This window comes from Musca autumnalis, unplaced genomic scaffold, assembly GCF_047663935.1.
Source record: "Musca autumnalis isolate F117 unplaced genomic scaffold, ASM4766393v1 scaffold_5, whole genome shotgun sequence".
Lineage (NCBI taxonomy): Eukaryota > Metazoa > Arthropoda > Insecta > Diptera > Muscidae > Musca > Musca autumnalis.
Window position 1 is genome coordinate 99,962,088 of NW_027412088.1, and position 24,863 is coordinate 99,986,950.

At 38.0% G+C, this 24,863-nt stretch overlaps 1 protein-coding gene across 4 annotated transcripts in view; it reads right to left on the reverse strand.

The window, feature by feature from the left end:
• The window catches only part of LOC141387357 (uncharacterized), a 676,195-nt gene that overhangs the window by 128,193 nt on the left and 523,139 nt on the right, over positions 1–24,863 (reverse strand). For 3 of the 4 annotated variants that reach the window (XM_073956949.1, XM_073956948.1, XM_073956946.1), the window contains 2 exons: positions 14,817–16,860; positions 8,149–10,248 (listed from right to left, as the gene is read on the reverse strand). In XM_073956949.1, coding sequence (XP_073813050.1) covers positions 8,149–10,248; positions 14,817–16,691 — 3,975 coding nt within the window. In that variant the 5' untranslated portion in view covers positions 16,692–16,860. Of the gene's footprint in view, positions 1–8,148; positions 10,249–14,816; positions 16,861–20,567; positions 20,867–24,863 lie in introns of those variants that run through there. The other variant, XM_073956950.1, reaches the window with a different exon arrangement.

Sequence of the window (24,863 nt, forward strand, 5' to 3'; positions counted from 1 at the left end):
TCAACAAACTGAGTGATGGATGACTGATAGGCTTTTTAGTTATCGTGTGACAAAATATTAGTAAAACTATTGAAAAAATTCGAAAACGATATCGTTAGCAATGTTCGAAAGTAGTTTTAAACACGACACCTCTGTAAAATGTTTGTTAGTGATGCGTATTGAGATATGTTTGGAGAATTTGTCAATCTTCCATAGGATTTTCTATATATAGAAAGCCCTAGTATGGGATCTTATACAGATGTCCTACATGGTTATTCCAGAAATTTACTAAAGAATCGTCTATAAATACTTCTTTGTGGGGCCTGCTAAACGAGACCTATATAAGAGCCTTAATAAAAAAAAGACCTCATAAAGAAGTCTTACAGAGAACTTATATAGATAGAAGCCATCTAAAGGCTTCTTTTGTCGATAGATGATTTCCTAAAATGGTCTTTTGTAAATACTAGAACTCCTAAATGTATCTGGTAAAGGTAAAATACTTCCTAAATGGATAAATGGTGGTCTTCTATCTATACATTTGAGAAGTGATTGGATCTTGTAAAACTCCTAATTGGCCCTTCTATAGATAGAAAACATCAAAAAGGGGTCTCTTAAAGATAGAAGGCCTCCTAAAGGGGTCTTCTTTATATAGAAGACTTCTTAAATGTGTCTGTAATAGATAGAAGACCTCCTAAAGGAGTCTTCCTCCTAAGAGATCTTCTACAGATAGTAGTAGTGGTCTTCTCTACATAGACGGTCTTCTCGTCTATAGACGGAAAATCTCTTAAATACATACATCTTCTATAAAGAGAAGACCTGCTAAAGGAGTCCTCTATAAATAGAAGACCTCCCCCTTTTAAAGACAGAAGACATCTTTAAGAGATCTTCCACAGATAGACGGATTGCAGGCCTCCTAAAGGGGGTTTTTGGAGACAGAAAGCATTCTAAAGTGGTATCCTATAGATAAAATACCTCGCAAATGGGTCTTCCGTAGATAGAAGACCTCCTAAAGTAGTGTTTTATTGTAGATAGGAAATCTTCCACGGATATAAGACGCCCTATAGGAGTCTTCTATATATGATAGACCTCCAATAGGGGTATTTTATATATAACAGACCTCCTATAGGGGTATCCTATATATGCGAGACATCCTATAGGGTTCTCCTGTCCTCCTAAAGGGGTCTTCTGTAGCTAGAAGACCTCCTGAAGGCGTCTTCTCTAATTAGAAGACTTCCTAAAGGAGTCTTTTGTAAATAAAGGTATACAGTAGTCTTTGGTAGATAGGATCTGCAAAGTCGAAGATATCCCGGACATAATACCTAAAAAATCGAAGAATATTTTGTACGCATAGCTAGTTTGTGTGTAACTGTTCAAGGGTTCAAGTCTCAATCTTTAGGCCAATAGTTTTGGACCCTAAGTATGTTTGAAGGAAATCCGTTTCAGACAATTTATAATAGTTATACCCTCAGCCTTTAGGCTAAGGAGGGTATATACACTTTGATACGATGACAAGTAAAAACGTATCAGTCGGCTTTGCCGACAGAGATATACCCTCAGCCTGTGTATATTGAAACAATTTTTTCCCAAAATACGTACGTATTTAGGGAGTTTTAAAAATTTTGGGCATTTGAACCGACAAAAATGTTGATTAGGATTAAAGATCAAAAGTTTTGCGGAGGAGATACTACAAGGAATGGATCGACATTGACCGTTATGGAAGGGGGTTTTTACACTCTTCGGGCTGTTTGCACAAGAAGTATGGACTTGCCCCTAAAAAAACTTTTACCATCGTAATTGAGGCAGCGAATGCAAGTTGCTTCAACAAAAATCAAAGTGTTTCGATATTAGGTCTTAAAGTGAACATATCCGCAATTTTGTGTGGGAGGTACAAGAAGGGATGGACAAATGTAGTCCATATTTGATCCTGAATTATATCTGGTAGATATATTAGGATGTGTAAAGTATAGACCAATTCGGTCACTCCCTTCAAGAGTTACCGTACGAACAATTTTTCCGAACATTTTTGAACTTTTGTGGGGGAGGTACCTGAAGGAGTGGACCGATATGGCTTATCTTCAAACATAAACTATGTTTTGACAAAATATTACTAAGGCCATGTTTTAGACCGAATCGGCAGATCCATTCGAGAGTTATCTTGCGCTCCAACCACCTTACACGGTGTCATAGGGGTTTTTTCAACTTTCATGCTATTTTCTCAGGAAGTATGGACTTGCCCCTGATGAAACTTGTACCGTCGTATGGAGGGCAGTGAATACAAGTTGCTGAAACAAAAATCAAAGCGATTCGAGAGATGGCCCTAAACTGAACTTTTCCGAAATTTTGTGTGGGAGGTACCCGAAGGAGTGGACCTATTGAGACCATATTGGAGCCTCATCTATGTCTGGTAGAAAGTTCACGATGCATAAAGTATGGAGCAGATCGGTTGCTTACTTTAAGAGTTATCGTTAGCACAATTTTTCCGAACATTTTCGAACATATGTGGGGGAGGTACCGGAAGGAGTGGACCGATATAACCCATCTTCGAACTTAAACTAAGTTTGGACAAAATATTACGAAAGCCAACATTTGAACCGAATCGGTTCATCCGTTCGAGAGTTATCGTGCGCTCCAGCCAGCAGGACAGACAGACAGACAGACAGACGGACGGAAAAGTTCAGTTTAAGGCCATCTCTCGAATCGCTTTGATTTTTGTTTTAGAAGCTTGTATTCACTGCCCTCTATACGATGGTACAAGTTTCATTAGGGGCAAGTACATACTTCCTGAGAAAATAGCCTGAAAGTTGCAAAAACCCCTATGACACCGTGTGAGGTGGTTGGACCGAAAGATAACTCTAGAACGGATCTACCCCTTCTTAAAATAATGGGTTAGTAAGAAGATTTGTAGTCCATCTTTGTTCCTACATAATCTACAATTATGTATTTAAATTTGTGTATAGAATCTTCTTCATAATAACCCTCAATTTCCACCCTCTGTCAAGTTGCAAAAGAAAAATCCGTCTTTGAAATTTTTGGCAAACAAAAGATATGAATTTTTGTTTATTTGGCACTTTAGATAGTCAAACATGACACGTAGTCGATATGTCACAAAAGGAAAACTTAAATGACTTCCCGAGTGTTCTATGTTTCGGTTATGGCTTGAACTGCGGCATTATTCACTACAACCACTGACTGACAATTGTTGGACAAATCGTCATCATTGAAACCCGACAATATCCAGGCAGAAGACAAGCAGCCAGTCCTTTAGTCAGTCAACTGACTAACCAACTAACAAAACAAATGTCATGGATCGCTGTACATCATTTCATGTTGTGTGTGTGTGGAACATTTCAGTGGCGGTCGCTTTCTATTGAAGGAAGGTGGTTTTATGCTTTCATTGTTATTCGTTATTCTTATTGATGTTGTTGGTGTTGTTAGTGGGTCACAAATCCATAGCTACATATGAAGCATGGAACGTGTCTAGTTTGCTAAAATAACAACAACAACACATCATTGTCATCATTTTTGGTAAATTGTCAGCATTTTTGTTGTTTGCTATCAGCGTTGTTGCTCAGACTCAGTCACCGGAGTTTTGCGAAGTGGAAATTGCCGTGATAGCAAAACCACAATCAAAAGGATATGTATGTGAAGTAGTCTTTCAGTTGTATTTAGGAGTAGCTTAACTTAACAACAGCAGAAACTATACGACGTTCATTATATGAAAGCTGAATATTTGCAAAGCTCTTTAAATTTGACATATCTTTGCAAATTGTCATTGTCACCAATTTTCCCCTCAACCGCTCGACTTGCTTAGTTATCCGTGTTTGTGTGCTTGGCCAGACAACAAAGCCATGTTAATTGCTTCTCTTATCGTTAGAATAACTCATGCAGATTCATAAATAGACGTTGATATCAAATCGTGGTTGCCAGGTTTATAAATGAAAGGTTGATCATTTTGTTGGGCTATAAGAAGGGCTAAGTTCTTCATAATTTGAGATTCCTTTTTCAGTATCTTTGGTTGATTCGTTTGTAATTCAGATTTTATTAAATCATTATTTTTATAAATTCGTTTTTATTGTTTCTGGCCAAAAATAAAATCTTAAACCACAACTCTGAAACATCTATGTAAATATTCATTTACATGCACATGTAACACGTTGCGGAATGTGTTGTATGTGTTCACATTTGTAATGTGGTTTTATTGTGGTTACATATTGAAATGTTGAAAATGTTTATCACACAATAATCCCCCTCTTTTCCATCATTTATTTTCTATACAGTCTCCATAAAAGCAAATTCATTTTGCTTCTAAAATCATTTATAACAATTTATTTTCATTTTGTTTTTGTCTCGTTTGTCAGTTGAGAATTTAATTGTCAGAAATTGTAATAAATTTCATTTTGCTAGAAGGGACAATTTTAAATTCATTAGGAAAATTGACATGACAAGAAGAAGCCTGACAAATTTCCATAATTAAATTGAAACTGCCCTGAAAGGCTTTCGAAATTGTAATATCTCAGATAGATGTATGTATTTTGGTACTACCAATGCTATAACTTATAGCTACGATAAACATTAGCCAAAAATGGGGAACTAGAATGTACTGTACTAAATATGTACCCTTAGTATTTTGGGAACCAGTTCCAAAGTTGCGGAAGGTTGCAGCTGATAGTTTGAAAAATATATATAATATAATATATATAATATAATCATTAGACTACAACTGATCTTTGAAAAAATTCGTTGGAGGGAAAGAGTGGGAACATAATTAAAACTTTACATGACATTTAATCATACTGAAGAAATGACATTACAAACGTCCTTCAGTCAACACAATAATGAATCCCAAAAATTAACAAACACAAAACTGCATAAAAATTAAGTTAATACATTGTTTTTTCAATATACGAATTAAGTTTGGTCAATAAAGAGTTCACATAGTTTGATATTGATATTTTACTTTCACCTATCTTTTGTACTGAATTCACCTCGAAATCCAACTGTTAAATTTTCTCTTTTTTGGTGCCATTCTCAAAGAGTCCAGTAAGAAGCAATCTATAACAAATTTATTTTAGAGAAATTAAACATGTTAGGAATAGATATGAACACATTTGGCACCAAAAATTAGACTTCCATTTTTTAATTTTGGCCAATGGCAGCGACCACTGTGCGTTGGTGAATAAAATTATGCACTTTGGTGGATAAAATTACCGGCTTTGGTGGATAAAATTATCCACATTGGCAGAAAAAATTATCCACTTTGGTGGAAAAAATTATTGTTTGGTGTATAAAAATATTGAAGTTGGTGAATAAAGTTATTCACGTTGGTGGATAAAATTATCCACGTTGGTGGTTTACATTATCCACGTTGGTGGATAAAATTATTCACGTTGGTGAATAAAATTATCCACAGTGGTGGATAAAATTATCCACATTGGCAGAAAAAATTATCCACTTTGGTGGAAAAAACTATTGTTTGGTGGATAAAATTATTGAAGTTGGTGAATAAAGTGATTCACGTTGGTGGATACAATTATCCACGTTGGTGGTTAACATTATCAACGTTGGTGGCTAAAATTATTAGAAAAAAATTATAAAATTATATACGTTGGTGGATACAATTATCCACTTTGGTGGATAAAATTATACATTTTGGTGGATAAAATTATCCACGTTGGTGGTTAACATTATCCACGTTGGTGGATAAAATTATACATTTTAGTGCATAAAATTATCCACGTTGGTGGTTAACATTATCCACGTTGGTGGATAAAATTATACATTTTGGTGGATAAAATTATCCACGTTGGTGGTTAACATTAACACCCACGTTCGTGGATAAAATTATCCACGTTGGTGGATCAAATTATCCACGTTGGTGAATAAAATTATCCACGTTGGTGGATAAAACAAACAAGTTGGTGAATAAAATTATCCACGTTGTTGGATTAAATTATCCACGTTGGTGGTTAACATTATCCACGTTCGTGGATAAAATTATCCACGTTGGTGGATCAAATTTTCCACGTTGGTGAATAAAATGATCCACGTTGGTGAATAAAATTATCCACGTTTGTGGTTAACATTATCCATGTTGGTGGATAAAATTATCCACAGTGGTGGATAAAGTTAGACACGTTGGTGGATAAAATTATCCACGTTGTTGCAAAAATTTTCCACGTTGGTGGATAAAAATATATATGCTAGTGGATTAAATGATTCACGTTGGTGGACAAAATTATCCACGTTGGTGGATAAAATTATCTACGTGGGTGGGTAAAATTATCCACGTTGGTGGCTAAAATTATCCACGTTGGTGGTTAACTTTATCCACGTTGGTGGATAAAATTATACACGTTGGTGGGTGAAATTATCCACGTTGGTGAATAAAATTATCCACAGTGGTGGATAAAGTTAGACACGTTGGTGGATAAAATTATCCACGTTGTTGCAAAAATTGTCCACATTGGTGGATAAAAATATCTACTCTAGTGGATAAAATTATCCACGTTGGTGGATTAAATTATCCAAGTTGGTGGATAAAATTATACACGTTGGTGGTTAACATTATCCACGTTGGTGGATAAAATTATTCAATCATTATTCCAAGTTAGTGCGTAAAGTGAATAAAATTATGCATGTTGGTGCATAAAATGTTCCTCTTGGTGGATAAAATTAAACACGTTAATGGTTGTGTAACTAATAAATTCGTACGCCACCTTCACTTTGTCAATGTTCGTCCACCCAGTCTGCTACCTAAAACAGCATGCTCCCGAAGGATTGTATTGCGCTGCCTAAAATCCCCATCCACAGATCAAAAGGCCCGAGCCAATTATCCCCAGAAAATTGTAAACCATGCACCAACATATACAGAACAGCAATTCATCTCTTTTCCAGATAAAAGGTCAGGGCGACAAGTAATACCTGCTGTGCTCCAGTGGACACCGACTACACGACAAGAACTTTCTCCGTGCAAAAAAACAAATTAAGCTTTGGTATACCATACAGGTGCACTATATGTTGCACAGGCAACAAAGAACTCACTATATGTATATGTTACGCTCAGAATGCCTGCTCAAGGCTCAGTCGGTCAGGAGGGGACTGTCAACTTGACCATCAAGCGATCAAAATGTGGCAAGAAGTTCATTCTCTAAGCTATAGTTATACCCAGGTTCTTGACTAACATACCGGATGTCATATTCACACAGATCTTAAAAATGGTTGCTAACTCCCTAGATAAATAGACCCCAGATAAACCCATAAGGACAGCCTCGCTCCACATCTGCCCAGATCGCCTCATTGGCACCCAGGACACAAGATATTTTTCCACTAAAATAGCATGACCAGAGAACCAACTTAATCTTAGACAACTTAGCGAGCACGCTATCCCACCAAAGGAAGTAAAATGCAACCCTTAATTTCCACAAGAATTTATTTTGCACCAATAGTCCCGTAAATCCGCGTGTCCACCGTGCCACAAACCTCGACAAAGCCGAACTGATGCGGAGACAAACGCAGCACCTCTATTCACATTTTTTCAAATAGTTTAAATAAATGTAAACACTTTGGCTAATATTAGTTGGAAGTGTATCCACCTTATCTTAAACACAATCACATAGACAAACCTTATCCACTTTATCGCAAAGCTTCCTTATTCAATCTTCATCAAAATATAGATATGCATTTCTTCGCGAAACGTCTTAAATTATTTCCATTTCAACTTAAAATTCAATTTGAATTACCCGCAAACGAAATCCAAACATGGAGAAATCAAATAAAACCGACCCCACGCTTTTGTAAACCTAGTCAAATTGAATTTACGGGCGGACATATGTTTGATTTTGGCAAAAAAGAAAATCCGCCACAATACAACAACATACCCGCAAGAAGAAGCCGAAGAAGATGAACGTTAAATTTTCTCTCGAACTGTCGGGTAAATAAATCCTTTTGTTAAAACACTGACACAACCTCAAGGTGGGTGGGAGGAGGTAGTCAATTCAAGGAAAACGTAAAAATAACAGGAATAACAATATAAATATGTGTATGTATGTAGCTACGCATACAGCTGCTGATGTATACCATGTGTTCGATTCAAAATAAGATGCCGTAGAACACAACAAAAATATTCCATGGAAATACCAATGAAATCCAAAGGTAAACACACTTACTTACCTCTGTACAAAACTGGCAACCACACTGCTGCAGGACCGTTGAGTTGCTGGCATCCTCAACATCGATAAGACATAGCTTACAGGTGAACAGCTCAAAGGGACGAATTGCAACAGCCAATGATGTGGAGGACGAGTGTGAGATGATGTCAGGTTTGATAAGTTCCATTGTGGATTCTTCACCCACAGCCAACAAAGCATTTTCAGATATTGATGAAGTCACGTTTGTGGCTGAATTTCCACGCTCTTTGATGGTGGTGTTGGCGTTGCTGGGAAGACCATCTATCACCATTGTTCCAGCAGCAGTAGTATTTGTTCCTGTTTCTTGTTTCACATTTGGCATTTTTAAGTGTGACATTGCAGCAGCAGCAGTAAGCGGAGCTGATAATGTCGTTTCCATGGGAAAGAATGTCAACTCCTCTCGCTCCCGGCCCTCCTCATAATCCGGTCGGCAGATTGAGGATGATGCAAAGAATGGTGAATGAGGTGCTAGATATGAGGCCGTAGCTGGTGGTGTCAGCAGTGATGTTTCGGTGGGTGGCGGTGTAAGCTTAATGGTGGAAGCGGTAGTTGCGGTATTGGTAGTTATCGTGGTGGGTGAGGTTAATGAAGGTGTTCGACTTGCCGCCGTACTGCTGGAATTTCGTTGCGATCCCATGGTGGTCGAGTTATTCGACGATGATGAGTTTCGGTTATTGCGTTGCACAGCAAAGTGCAGACCATCACCACCACCAGCATCTAGGGAACCATTGCGGCTATGCTGACTATAGGTACTACTTATATTACTACTGCTTACATTACTAGGATTACGTTGGTATTGGGAAAAGTGAGTCGTCGTTTGTGGTTGATACTGCTGTTGTTGTTGCTGCTGCTGTTGTAGCTGGGGAGTGTGATGGGGATGCAAATAGTGCTGATGCTGGTGATATGGATGTGGATTGGCCGTGGCACTGTTCAGCGAATATCTTGAACTTGAGGCAGCCAGCGACAAAAGACTGGAACACCTTGAGCAAGTGTTGTTCATGCTGGAAACACTATTCCTCAGTCGATTTAATGGACGTATTTGTTCTACACCACTGGCACTGAAAATGCCACTACCCGTGTGTGAGAGACGTTGCTGTGACTGGCTGTTCCCCGACTGCCCACAGGCGCCGCCGCCGCCGCCATTGCCGCCCATACCCATGTTCATGCCCAATGTGGGCGAACACGGCGAACTGGCTTGCCTTGTTAAAGCTATGACCGTCTCACACTTTCTCAGACCCGTATAATGAACTATGGATTGGGATTTCTCCTGATGTAAACTTATTGCACTACCCTCTCGTCGCATAATGTTCCACAACTTCTGTTGCATCACATTTAGCGAAGAGGTACTACCACCGGACTGGACTACCCTTTCGCCATTGGCGGCTAACTTTTCCCTGCTGCTATAGACAACATTGTAGTCCTGGCGGCCGATGGGATCTCGCATAACCACCATATTTTGTTCGGAAGGTGTTCGTGTGATTGTGATCTCCGGTGAGGAAGGAATTTGCCGATTTTCCGGCGTCTCGCCACCGCTGTGAGGTGCCGTTGATTCAACACTTCCATTGGTATTCTTTTGACCCACCGAAGGTCGCAATCCCACCAACGACTTAAGGAAATTGCCAAAACGTATACGTCTCGGTTGTGGGCCCCCTGCAAGCCCCAAAGAGCCTGCATGAGGGCCCTCCAAATCATAATTACTACTACCGGCGTAGCCTTCAACCGATGCAATGTCCCCGGCAATACCACCACTACTACCGTTAAGACCAATACCCTTAACGTTATTCGGCAGGCTACCCTTGGTGGCCGAAGTATTTCTCGTATGTTGCAAAGCTAACTTTGAGGGGTTTAGTTGTTTGGTTATTGTATCGCGTTTCAAGTGATTGACCACCGGTCCACTCAAGTGGGACTGAATGTTGATGTTGTTACGGGTCTCTAATAGAGCTTCGCGTTCGGTGTCACTGGCTGATGCTGCTGCTGTTGTCGCTATCAGGGATGTGGAATTGAGATCGTTGGCACGTTGATGGTATGGATGGTGAAGGTGATGTTTCTTTGTGTTGGCCAGATTGTGAATTGGCGAGGAATCCTGAAAGAGAAATGTGAAAAAGTTATTATTATGATCTTGCCAGGGATATGATTTTACTTTAAACAAGTAAGAACGGCGTTAAGTTCGGTCGGGCCGAACTTGTTATACCCTCCACCACAAGTTGTATTGAAGTGAAATGGAATAATTGTTTTCTTTTCGTGTATGAAGAAGACTTAATACTAAATTTCAGCAATTTCGGTAAAACAATGTGAGGCACCATTCTATGGGGGCTATTTCAAAACGTCGATCTATACCGACAAATTTCTGACGCAAAGTTTTTAGGCTCAATGAAGACTAAATACCAAATTTCCTATATTTCGGAAAGAGAAGTACGCTTCTATGGGGATATAGGAAGACGTGGACCTATACTGATAATACTCTTCTGGAATATCTTGTAACTCTTGGAAGTCGAAATAACGAATTTCAGCCATTTTGGTTGGATATTGACGCCACAAACGAGAATCGGGAGGTACCGTTCTATGGGGGCTATATCGAAACGTGGACCTATACCGACGAATTTTAGTCAGGAATGGGGCAATATGAAAGCGTGGACCTGTACAGACATATTTCTATATCACATTGAAGACTAAATACCAAATTTCAGCCATTTTGGTGGAATATTGAAGACACAACCTTCAAAATACGAAAAATCGGGAGGTACCTTAACCGGGTACCATGGGGGCTATATGAAGGCGTAGACATATACCGACAAATTTAAAGGGGAAGTTTGAGTACCCCCAACGAAGTCTAAATACCAAATTTCAGCCATTTCGGTGGAATATTGAGGCCACAACGTTCAAAATACCGATAATCGGGAGGTACCGTTCTATGGGGGATAGATGAAGGCATGGACCGATACCTACAAAGTTTTTGGGGAAAGTTTTATATCACCAACGCAGACTAAGTACCAAATTATAGCCATTTCGGTGTGATAATGAAGCTAAAACCTTAAAAATACGGAAATCGGGAGGTACCGTTCTATGGGGGCTATATGAAGGTGTCGACCGATACCGACAAAATTCTGGGGGAACGTTTTATACCCTCAAATAAGACTACGTACCAAATTTCAGCCATTTTGTTAGGATAATGAAGCTAAAACCTTCAAAATACCAAAAATCGGGAGGTACCGCTCTATGGGGGCTATATGAAGGTGTGGACCGATACCGACAAAATTCTAGGGGAAAGTTTTATAGCCCTAAAGACGACTACGTACCAAATTTCAGCCATTTTGGTAGGATAATGAAGCTAAAACCTTCAAAATACCGAAAATCGGGAGGTACCGTTATATGGGGGCTATATGAAGGTGTGGACCGATACCAACAAAATTCTGGGGGAAAGTTTTTATACCCCTAAAGAAGACTACGTACCAAATTTCAGCCATTTTGGTAGGATAGTGAAGCTAAAATCTTAAAAATACCGAAAATCGGGAGGTACCGTTCTATGGGGGCTATATCAAAACGTGGACCTATATATCCCATTTTCAATACCAACCATCCTGCAAGTAATAAAAACTTCTGTACCAAATTTTGACTATCTATCTTTAATATTGCGAGCTGTATCTTGATTTCAACAGACAGACAGACGGACGGACGGACATGGTCAAATCGACATAGAATTTTATGCTGATCAATAATATATATACTTTATATTGTCTCCGACGAATATTTCGATGTGTTACAAACGGAATGACAAATTTAATTACACCCTCCATATGGTGGAGGGTATAAAAAAATTCAAAAACTCAAATTATTTTCGTGCAATTTTAATAGAATTTTTAAGTTTTCAAAATTTTTTATTATTTTCCATGGATATTTCTAAAGTGAGTTCCGTACATTTCCGTATTAAGATATATATGATCTGAAAGTTTTGGTACTCCTCTGTTCGCAAAGCCATAAAACAGCTGCGGAAATGTGCGGCCTTCGGAGAAATTCAAGTTTTTTTAAAATGACTTCGGAAATTTCATTCAATTGCATTTTCCAAAGTGGAAGGTAAACGCGGCAATGAACGCCAATGTTGACTGTGTTTTGAAGAAATGGACTTACTAATTCTAACAAATAATGATTATTGTTAAATTAAGAATCCTCTCGCAATTTTTCGTCACCACTTGTAAATGTTGGTGATTTATAAAAGGTGGCGCAAAAGTAATCCTCCTATCAGAAAATGCTACAAATGTCAGTTTTGTTTTGATATTTGTGTAGTAAACACATGCGAAATACACGTTAATAAACAATGTTACGCTACACTGCTCCAGAACGCGGAATATTGGTGACTATTTATTTGTCGCTGACTTTGGCACAACGTGAATTTCGTCGCAGATCGCCTGATTTGACCGCTACAGACTTCTTTTTGTGGGGCTTTTTGAAGTCGCGGGTTTATGTCAACAAGCCTCAGACTCTTTCAGCTCTTAAAGACAATATCCGTCAAGAATGTGAGGACCTATCGCCGGAAGTTTTGGCCAAAGTGATGGAAAATGCCATAAAAAGGGCTCAAATGACAATAAACTTTGGCGGCGGTCATTTATCCGACATCATATTCTCGACTTGATGTAAAAAAAAATTAAAAGACTTAATAAAAATAATCCACAAGAAGAATCAAAGTTTTTCATATTTTTTTACATTACAGCCAAAAAACATCGAAAGTTTACTTTTGCAGTTCCAACATGAACTTGATCTGAGAGACATTATTAATAAAATTAATGGTACAGACCTGCTAAATAGACCAATAAACATTATAGATACAAATGAAAACAAAAAATTATTGACATTTAACTCCTTAATGGATGTGTAGGGTTGTGGGTCTACACCCAGAAGTGGACATATGTTGACAGATTTTACGAGAGGAGGATGTTTATTCGCTAATATCTTAAAATTTACATTTGCATCAAAATCGGTTGCAATTTCTGTCTTCAACATTTAAAATACCTAACATGAGGGAACCCATCATATGGGGGCTTCACCAAAAACGCGTATCTACGATGCTAATATTTCGCACAGTGGTTTTCTATCTACGAAGAACATAAAATGCCAAAATACAACCAAATACATAGGAAAATGCGTCTGTAAGGTTTAAAATATGTCCCATCTACCGGTACCGTTCAATGGGGGCTATAACTAAAAGCGAACCTATATTGAAAATATTTTGTACACAAGTGAGAAAAGGCTATAGTCGGTACGGGCCGACTATGTGATACCCTACACCACCACCTCTGTGCATTATCTTTTCACTCGAAAACCTTTCTTTTAGGGAGATACGAAAGTTTTCACCTATCTGGCTTTTATACCAAATGACTTAAGGCGAACTGAACCAAAATAATTAATTTTTTTTTGAAATTTTGCCTATTAGGGCGACGATCATTTTTAATGATTTTTTTTAATTGTCTCGTTTAGAGTTAAGCTTGATGATCGGAAATTATTTGCAAGTGAAAAAGGAAAACCAAGGATTCGAACCCACATAGTCACCAAATTACGTTACCTGGTTTCACTGGTGGTAAAGCAGATCTGCGGACGTATCGACTATGTAATGGCTTCTCTGTCCTAGAACTTATCGTTTTTCAAATGCAAATGTGTTTTGTACATTTACGCGGATACTTGGCCACAGAAATGTATTTTCTTCACGACAAACGCTTTTTTGCGCTGCCTTTGAAGTTATGAGTTTTGGCTTTGAACGATAACACGCCGTGACAACATTTTTTGATATGTTTTCAAGGGCGTGGGTTCAAATCCCAGCCGGGCTCAGCCTGTTTTTTATTTTTTGAAATTTTGCGAAGATCATTTTTAATGATTTTTTTTTATTAATTTTTTAAAAAAATGTAGCGTGATTACAAGGTTTAGATGGACAGACGGACACACGGACGGACACACATAGCTCAGCTCGTCGAGATATTCATTTTGGTATATATAAGTATGGGTCCACGACCATTATTTCGATGCGTTACAAACTTTTTGGCCAAAACCAACTTATAATACCCTATCCACATAGTGGTGTAGGGTATAATAAGTTTTCTATCCGCTGAAAACTGAATATACCAAATTTGCAGAAAAATCGATGGAAAAATGAATGTAAAACGTAAAAATGGCAGCTGGCGTTATATGAACGCTACGGGAAACCGCGGCCCAAGTTGCCCAATTTGAGCCCCACATTATCCGTTAATATAAGAGACATTTTTGCAAAATTTTAGGAACCTACGCTCTTTCCTTTAAAAGTTATTAGTAAAGTTCCGCTAAAGTGCTAATATATCGCACTGTGCGTCGGTATAGATCCAGGATTTCATACAGCCCCATGTTTTAGTTGCAACGGCATGGCGAAGGTGCTTAGTACATTCATAAACTAAAGGAAACTAATTATTCCAGTTTGGTGCAATACAACACGTCGTGGAGGGTGTAAAACATTCTGACCGGCCGATTTTTTTTAATGATTCATTTGGGTCCTCTCGGAGCAGAGCACAAGAAGTTCGGCCCGCCAAAATTTAAAACTCATTGAAAACTATTTGTACTATAATTTAAATAAAAATGCCAGCATGAGCTTGCATTTACGTGGGCATTGTTTTTTTTGGGCTATTGATTACTTACCCTAGAATCGTGTTCTAGTTCCTCCTCAAGTGCACTATAAACGGGTGCGTACCACGAGTACGCGTACTGTTTGCGTGTAGCAGCTGCCGTGTTGTTGGCTAACGAACTGGAATTATTGTAGGCAGAAGAAGAGTTTGCGTTCTGTTGCTGTTGTTGTTGCCCGTGCTGAGAATGCAGTTTAGGTTGTTGTTGCTGTTGTGGATAATTGTGATTATTATGATGAGTTTTATGTAAAACTACCGCCGAATTGCTAACGTTGTTCGTGGTATTACCAACAGCTGAAACTGCCGTCGTGTTGCCTGAAGATCCACAGCAATGATGTGGATGATGGTGATTATTATTGGCTAGGAGACCACAAGTGGATGTAGTCACTAGATTATTGTTGTAATTAAGCTGTAAACTACGTCGATGTTGTTGATGATATGTGGCTGGTAAATGCTTAGTGGGCGGTTTGCGTCGATAATTCTCTTCGGAAAGGGAACGCAATGTGGAATGTTGTCCTAAATGTTGTTGTAGTGATGTTGTTCCTGTTGTGTTGGCGGTGCTACTGCTAGAGAAAGAAGAAGAAGAAGGTGTGGGAGCAGATGGCCTACGATTACTTGGCGAAAAGTTATTTTTCGTATTGTTGTTGTGACTTTTTGATTGTAATTTAAAGTTTTGCTGTTGCTGATGATATGTGGCCGTTGTTTGCTGTGTGGCAGATAAATCCTTTTTAGTAAAAATTAGCGATGCACTGTTCTTGTTCAAATATATGGAACGTTGTTTGTCCTTAACTGTTGCCTCAATGTTCGTTAGTAGAGGTTCTGTTTCAGATAATGGCAGACAATAGTTGTATAATCCACTGCTATGGTTAGCTGTTGCTGTAGTAGTTGTGGCTGTGGGTGTGTAGGAGGAAGAGTAGGAGGACGACGAAGCGTTGGTTGATTTGTTGTTGGTCTTTGTGTCGGCAACAGTATCAGCTGGAAAATTTATAATGAAATTTTCCGCTGCATCATCAAAGGTATTGTGACGAGAAGTTCTGTTTCCTTGGATGGCCGGAATACCTCCGCCACTACCACCACCTAAGCTGGTGGTACAAGCTGTATTAAGGCTTAGACTACTGCTATCGTCACTGGATGATGAACGTGAATACTGGCTGGCATATGAATAACGTTGATGTTGTTGTTGTTGTTGCTGCTGCTGGTCTTGGTGACCACTATTGTTGATATAGTTTGTCTGACTTGTATTCACAGCGTGTGTTGCAGTTGACCTAAACAAAGACCCACCTGACTCGTCCTGCGAGGGTGGCGAAGTGCTGATGAGATCAAGTAATTTCACACCTGAACAATTGTCATTTGTTGTTGGGGCACACAACAATGTGGTGGGTCTTAATGGGCGTTGTTGTTGTTGCTGATGATAGAAGTCGTTGTAGAATACAGGCAATGAGGCCGCAGCAGCTGTTGCGGGGCTGTGTGTAGTCGGTTGAGCAAAACAGGCGTTATTCAAATGATTCTCGACAAGTAGTTCACGTTGTTCTAATTTAGATTTGCGTCCAACTGTGGCCGCGGGTGCTAGGGTGGCTGTTGTTGGTGTTATTAAATTGTTGGTATTGTGTTGTAGTTGTTGATGCAGCTCAAACTCATTAAGATTGTCCTCTGAACATTTATTGGTCAGTTGGAGATTGGTTGTTGTTGTTGCTGCTGCTGCTTTTGCTGTTGTAGTTATGCTATTGTTGCTACTGCTGCTACAATTTGTTAGTGGTTGTAATATTTGTTGGTGCTGTTGTTGTTGTTGCTGTAAATGCTTATGTGTTGCTGCAATATGCTGGTGGTGGTGGTGTTGCAAACGATTTGCCTCATTTTGTTGCAATGATGATTTCTGCATTGGCGGTCTCATCGTTGATGTTTTCGGCAAAAATGCTACAGCAAGTGGAATCGATGTTGTTGTTGTTGTTGATGCTAGTATTGATGTCGTTGTTGTTCAATGCAGTATATTGCATTTTAATGCACGACATTGCTGTAATCGACGCCATTTTGTTGTAGTCCAAATAAATGAAAGTGGTGTTCTGAAATGAAAAAAGGACAACACGCAGAGGAATGTTAATTTTATGCAAAAAGGTTGTATAAAAGCCGTTGTTGAGGTTATGGTGAAAATAAATTGTGACACAATTTCATCTTAAACGAATTTAATTGAAAATAGTGCTGTGTATTTCGGATATAAACATAGTTCAAGTGAAGGATTGTTGTTATTAAAAACACATGAGTCTTAAAAAATGTATAAATAAGTCAGAAATAAATAAAATTTGAATTTGGTACCTTTATATGGGTCCTATACTAAAACGAGAATCTATACCGAAATTTTCTGCTAGAAGGTGTTCTATATGCCGGGACAATCTGATCCTTTATCGAAAATGAACTTTTTTGTATTCAAATCGGTCTATCTGGCGACGGGATCGAGCAAAATACCAGATCATTAAGTTTGTTTTTGTTTTGTCTCCGATGATTAGGTATTATTCTGCTCCAATGTCCAGCGCGTACTTACAAAGTTTCAGCGACTTCAGTAATCACAGTTTCAGAGAATTGCCAATACTTATGATCTTCGTGTAGCAAAAATAATTTTTGGGAAATCATCATTCAACTTCTATGTATATCTCTTCGGGTCGTATACCCGAAGAAACAAAAGAGCGTGATGAACTTCGCTGACGACGACGGAATTCAACTGGTTAGTCAGTGATTACAAGCGAACAAGTGAATTCAAAGAGTGCACTGCAGTGAACTACCCCAACCTAATCACACGGCGCACACTGGTCGAAATCACTCACGAAAGTAAAAAAATCAAACTGTAAAATTGCGAAATGTTTTCAATTGTATCGATTATAGACACTCTGCTTGATTTTGGTGATGGTCGGATAATATTCAGGGGTCGTAATGGGCAAAAAACTTATTTGGAGAAAAAGTCACGGTTTTATTCCATAGAAAATATCTCAGCATCTAGTATACCAAAAGCAATGTCTGACAATGAAAGTAGAAAATATCACCTTTCTAACAATGGTCAAACAACGAATATACTCGTATAGCAATAGTCGCTAATGAAACCCAACTTTTCATTTTTGCGATTTTAGTTATAATGACGAATATCACAGCTTTGGTTGGGGACCTTCCAAAAGCAAAGCATGACTGTGATAGTAGAAAATCCCATCTTTACAATGATGCAAAGAAGGTTGGCGTAGATGGCCAAATAACGGAGATATCGCAATAGTCGGTAATACATCCCATTTTTCCATTTTTTATCACGCTACAGGTCGCAATTTTAATCGGATCGTCACGAAATTTTGAGGGTTAATAGGGGTCCCGTAGAGGAACAAGCCAAGTTTGGAGATGGTCGGATAATATTTATGAGTCGGAATGGACAAAAATCTTATGTGGACAAAAATTCAAAGTTTAATTCTTATGCGAATATCTACGCTTTTAGTAGTCGTAGGAAAGCCCGTCAATGGATGAGGAAAATATCACCTTTATTATGATGCAAAATAAGTGGGCGTACATCCCACTTTCCCATTTTTTTATTTAAATTGTACTAGGATATCCCAATTTATAATTTACGAAATTTTATTTCCATGTCAGCATAAATTTTGGGAGGCAATGGCGTTGTGTGTACCCTAGCTACATATTTCGAGCCAAAATACCGAACCACTCCCACTTTTATACCCTCCACCATAATATGGAGGGTATAATTAAATTTGTCATTCCGTTTGTAACACATCGAAATATTCATCGGAGACCCTATAAAGTATATATATTTTTGACCAGGGTAAAATTCTAAGTCGATATAACCATGTCCGTCTGTCCGTCCGTCTGTTGAAATCAAGATACAACTCGCAATTTTTAAGACAGAGCTTTGTAATTTGGTATAGATGTTTCTATTACTCCTAGGATGTTTGGTATTGCAAATGGACTATATCGGTTGACGTTTTGATATAGCCCCCATAGAACGGTACCACCCGATTTTCGGTATTTTGAAGGTTTTTGCGTCATTATCACACCGAAATGGCTGAAATTTGGTACTTAGTCTTCGTTTGGGGTATATAACTTTTCTCAAGAATTTTGTCGGTATAGGCCCACGCCTTCATATAGCCCCCATAGAACGGTACCTCCCGATTTTCGGTATTTTCAAGGTTGTGGCCTCAATATTAATCCGAAATGGCTGAAATTTGGTATTTAGTCTTCGTTGGTCGTATAAAACTTTTAACCCGAAATATTTTATTTTTTTAGCCCCCATAGACCGGTACCTCCCGATTTTCAATATTTTGAAGGTAGTGGACTCAATATTCCTCCGAAATGGCTGAAATTTGGTATTTAGTCTTCGTTGGGCGTGCAAAACATTCCACCTGATATTTGTGGATATAGGTCCACGCCTTCATATTGCCCCTATAGAAATGTACCTGCCGAGTTTCGTTTTTTTGAAGGTTGTGGCTTCAATATACCATCGAAATGGCTGAAATTTGGTACCTGCCGAATTTCGGTATTTTGAAAGTTAGCCACATTTTTTTACCGAAATTGCTGGAATTTGGTATTTAGTCTTCCTCATAAAGGAAAGAAAACTAATTGTTCAGTTTTACTTCAATACAACTCGTGGTGGAGGGTATAACAAGTTCGGACGAGCCGAACTTCAAGCCGTTTTTACTTGTTTAAACTTGTTATATCTTGAAAGCTGATGACAACGCCCACTCTTTTCAATACATTATTTTTCTAAAACTACTGAACCTAATTTCAGGCAATTTTCAGAAAATGTTCAGGAATATACCGTGGTTCAAAATGCTATATATTTGTAGAGGAATTTCTGGGGCTTATTGTTTTATAATCGCTATATTTGCTAAACTCATGAGGGCATCGGCCGGCAAATTAATTTTCGAGACAACAGTGGTGGCGCCGCCGATCAAGAAAAACTACATATTTACAATTTTCCTTCAATGGTAAGGTTCAACGGTCCATCAGTCATGAAAAACAAAAAAATATAAGTCTCAATAAGCGGGAGAATTCGACTTAACCATTTTTTAACTTTTATAATTATATCGCTTTAGAATAACATGGACATGGACGATAATAAATCCTAGACAGCATCAATGGGCGAAAAAATCCGACAGTCCGTAAGAGAAAAGAAATGTTAGAGACTGAAGAAGTGAGGTAGAAAATACCTATTTTTAAATTGTCAAGCATAAAGTCCATAAAAAGTTGTCATTAAAACTCATTACGACGGGTCAACAACACGGACCGGGGTCTGCTAGTTTAGATAAAATATTACGGCCCATCTGCTAATCCAGATCAAATAGACGGAAGTACTTGGCTAAATCGACTCAAAATTGTCTGAAACAAACCATTATTTCGATGAGGCACAATATTAATCTATTAAGGCGTATAGTATATACCCTCGTTAGCCTAAAGACTAAGACTATTCAAAACACCAATTCGGGTTTGCTTTGGATTGTATTGTCTAGTCTAAACCTGGTAAAAGTTTGCATTTTATTGAATATCTGGGAAGCCAATAGATATTTTGTTTTGAAACAACAAAAATTTGTCAGAGCTTTACGGTTAGTAAATTTTCTCTCTGTCTCTTTCTCGAAATATCAATTAATGCAATTAATTTTTTTTCTGTAGAAACTGCTTACCCCGATATATCACAATTAATAAAAACCATCAATTAATTAACAATTAATTCAATCATATTTTTCTCTTCATAGCACATAAACACAAAGGCACACACACACTTACATACCATGCAATTTTCACGAAACGATGTGTTAATAGAACCTTTTAAAAGGCGTCTATCATAATCAATCAAAATTACCCGACCTTTCCCAAAATATAGCGTCATTCATAAATACACACGGAAACATTGTGGCAAGCTGATTGCTGGCTTGACTAACTAACCGACTGACTGACTGATAGACTAACGGACTGAGTGATTGAATTGACTTGGCTTTATCGCTTAACTTAACATTCTTATCGCCAATTTAAATTAAATCTCGACAAATGCTTTCAAATGGAACAGCAACACAACACACAGCTGAGACACTGTCATATTCTGGACTTTGAGGAAATTAATCAGAAGCAAAAAAAAAAACACTTTAGAGAGTAACTTGGTAAGCGGTTTGAGATTCTAGTAGCATTGCCTCCGGTATTGTGTTATGCAAAGTCATAAACCTTAACGTGAAATAAATAAAAATACAAAAAAAAAAAAAACAACAAATGAATACAAATTTGCATGCAATGCCTTCGGGTAGAGAATTAATATATTTTTCTTCTTATACGTTGTTGTTGGTGTCGTTTGTTGCATTAACAAAGTAACAATAATATTATTGTTGTATAATTGAATTTCCCATCAGCTGCTGCTGATTCAATGGAAGGGCGGTAAAAGGGGAAGATGTTAAGCGACGACTGAAATCACTGTGAATTGAACAGCATTTGATGATCGCGTTGGATTTTTTTTCTGATGTATTTACCTATATATATGTGCAAAACTGTCAAGTGTTTGTGAATACTTATACGAATGCATCATAACAAATTGAATAGGGTATTTCAAAATGAAGAGGTAAAATATATTAAGAAGAAACATTCCAAATAAGGGGTCCACTAGAGTATCGTATCATGTTTAGAAAGTTAAAAAATAAGTTGTTTCAAATATGTAAATACTCGAAGCCGAAGTAATGGACGTCAACTTAATTTTAAATTCGCCACAATATGACTCGAGCTCCATATCTCGGGGAGTTTGCACCAAAAGAAAAGACAAATTTTAAAACCTACAATCAAATCCGTTTCAGGCAATTCTGAGTCCATTTATCCGACTATTTATCCGGTTGATGCGAACGATAACTTTTGAAGATGTAGGTGATTTGGTGTAAACTTTGCACAGTCTAATATTGCTTCTAAACATAGACCTTTTTCTCTTACCACTCCTACAAATGTTCAACATTCGTCGATTAACTCCTTTTTTATCACCTCTACTATAATATGGAGAGTATAATTACATATACTTGTCATTCCGTTTGTAACACATAGAAATATAAGTCGGAGACCCCATAAATTATGTATGTATATTCTTGATCAGCATACAATTCTAGGTCGATATAACTATGTCCGTCAGTCCGTTTGTCTGTTGAAATCAAGATACAGCTCGCAATTTTAAAGATAGAGCTTTATAATTTTGTTCAGAAGTTTATATCACTCCTAGGATGTTTGATCCACGCCGTCATATAGCCCCCATAGAACAGTACCTCCTGATTTTCGGTATTTTGAAGGTTGTGGCCTCAATATCCCACCGAAAAGGCTGAAATTTGGTACTTAGTCTTCTTTGGTGGTATAAATTTTCCACCTGAAATTTATCGGTATAGGTCCACGCCTTCATATAGTCCCCATACGTGTTTCCATCAAGGAAGTATTATCTGTTAAGATGTTTTGCTTCTGCAAGGAATATGAGGAAGAGGTTAGCTTTTTCATAAACGAAACTAATTGTCCCTATTTATTCAATGCAGTTCGTGGTGGAGGGTATAAAAATTCGGCCAAGCCGAACTTAACATCGTTCTTACTTGTTGTTTTATACGAATTGTCAAAATTTAGTAAACACTTTACTCGTCGACCAAGTATCAATATACGGACCTGAACAGTTTAAACATGACAAAGCCCTCTACTTTACTTGGATTCCGTTTCATCTCAAGTGGACACTGCTGGCTTTAGTCGGGGTAATATGGTTTATTACCCTATAAAAACATGTTACCAAGAAAAAAAAAAAAAACAAAAACATAATTTTGGTGGCGGATTTGTAGTTAGTTTCTACAACGCTACCAAACTGCCAGAGAACACAATGCCTCGCAGGGTCAGGTTTATCGATAACCGCCACTCTAAGTTTGTTTGGAACCATTGGTCTTTTGGTGCTCTTTCCAGCGCTTCTACTTGTAAGAAGAGACCCGGAAAGACCTTGTGGCTGTGGTTAGGTTCTGTGTATTGGCCGAACCTTGTTCTGTAACGGAAATGGGTACGTTTTGGTTGAAACAACACGCCCATTTTAGAAGCCTTTGGTGAGTCAGCCTTTCCAGCCATAGGCATCCCTGATTTATTTTGCGGCTGCTTTATCTCCTTTGAATTCACATCCTTCAACTTTGAGGGGTGTCCTGCCGGCAAAGCCTCACTTTGAGGAAGGCGTTGAGGTGAAAAGGGATGAATCACTCATGAGGGATTGAGTCAAATCAATATTGCTCCCGATGTTGCCTTTAAGGGTTATTGGGTATATGGATTTTTATTCGTCATGTGAGGGTATCTTATTTCAAATTTGCTCAATACCTTGAAATTAATACTGATCAACCTGTACTCCCTCATCGAGTTGAACGAGAATTCCCTGCCGACAAACTATTTTAGTAAGTTTCTTCCAAATTTGCATCGACCTAGGATAAGCCCTCTTCTCCTTAGCTAACCGATTTACTACGGCACTAGTTGCGGCGGTGGGAAAATCCTCACCCTATTCCTTAGTCAAGGTTCCTTCCTTTAAACCTCGGACTTCATAGGTCGTCGTTAGTCCAGGAGAACAGTTAACTAGTTCTATCGGCTTCGGCCAATAAACAGCCCTCCTAGATTCACGACGAACTATGAAGCCAGAGGTTTAGCGAGGTTGATGTCAGTTTACCGACGATCACAGTCGCTGGGATAAACTGTCCTTGTCCGCTGTAGAACCACTTCCTTGACCGTTTGCTTCAGAAGGGCTAGCAATTGTCTACTTTGCTCAGTCAGACTACCCTTTACATCATCAAGATTGGGTACCCTATGTCCTTTGACTCGACCATTATTTGATGGAGGTATTGAGGTTCACCATAAAATAGCCCTCCATTACCATGGCAAGGACTTGGAATGTTTTTTCAATCTGTAATTTTTAATCAGAGCATATTTTATAGTTTTCATTTTTAGGTTTCATCATTAGGCTGTCGGTCCAAGAATGATGTGAAGACATGGAAAAAATTGGTAATCACATGTTATATAATGAATTACGCGATAATGGGAACCTCTTATGCTCTACATTAGAACCGAATTCATACTTCAACCTTACTCGCTTATATAAATATTTTAATGTGTAATTAATTGTAGTCTAATTAGTTGTTGGTTGCGGATGCCTTTAATTGACAATGTAACCCATTATTTGGTAATAAGTTTTGCCGCCTAGATATGTGGGAAGAAATTTTCGAATGCAATACTTCCCAAAAGATTTCGAAGTAATTTCTTGGGTTCCACTTTCGTGTCGAGCGCTGAATACCCAAATCGTATAAAAACTAATTTTTCAACGAGGGCAAACAGTATACTTCAGACTATAATACTTCGCTACAAGTGATGTTGTTAGTCATGTCGTTGGGGTTCCGCGATAAAAAGGAGATCTTATATCATTAATTTAATATGAATCGGGGTGCACCACTAATGCTAATGGGAAATATATGTATGTAGAAATTGTGCTAGTTAAATATATTAGTGGTATAACCCACATTTTTGTTTTAACCTATTGTCATAATGATGCCAATTTAAGGTATATTTAAATCCCATCCTTTGTTACAAAAAAAAGTAATTAGCAATGCTTTGAAAACAATAACACAAAGATAATTAATAATGACAGTTCGTTGTAAATAAAACAACAGTCAGATGATGAGAGAAAAATCCCTTATAAATCGGCTTAAAATATTAAAACAAATGGGGAAACAATAGATGTGTAATATACATACGTATGTATGTATGTAATGAAATTACGAAATGAAAAAAAAAATCAATATCAAATTGTGAGAAAACTCCCACACACAAATTCGAGAATTACGAGAATTGATGGTTTTCACACAGAAATATTATTAATGTATATTTACCAATCTATTTGTCAGTATTACATACACAATTTGTACAGAAGCAAAATACAAATACAAGTCTCCTCCCTCACCATACCATCATATTACTAAATACAATTTATAAAATAGCATCAAACGTTACATTGATCTTTAACATTACAAATATTTTGTGTGTGGGTGTGTGGAAGGTATTCCCAAAATTC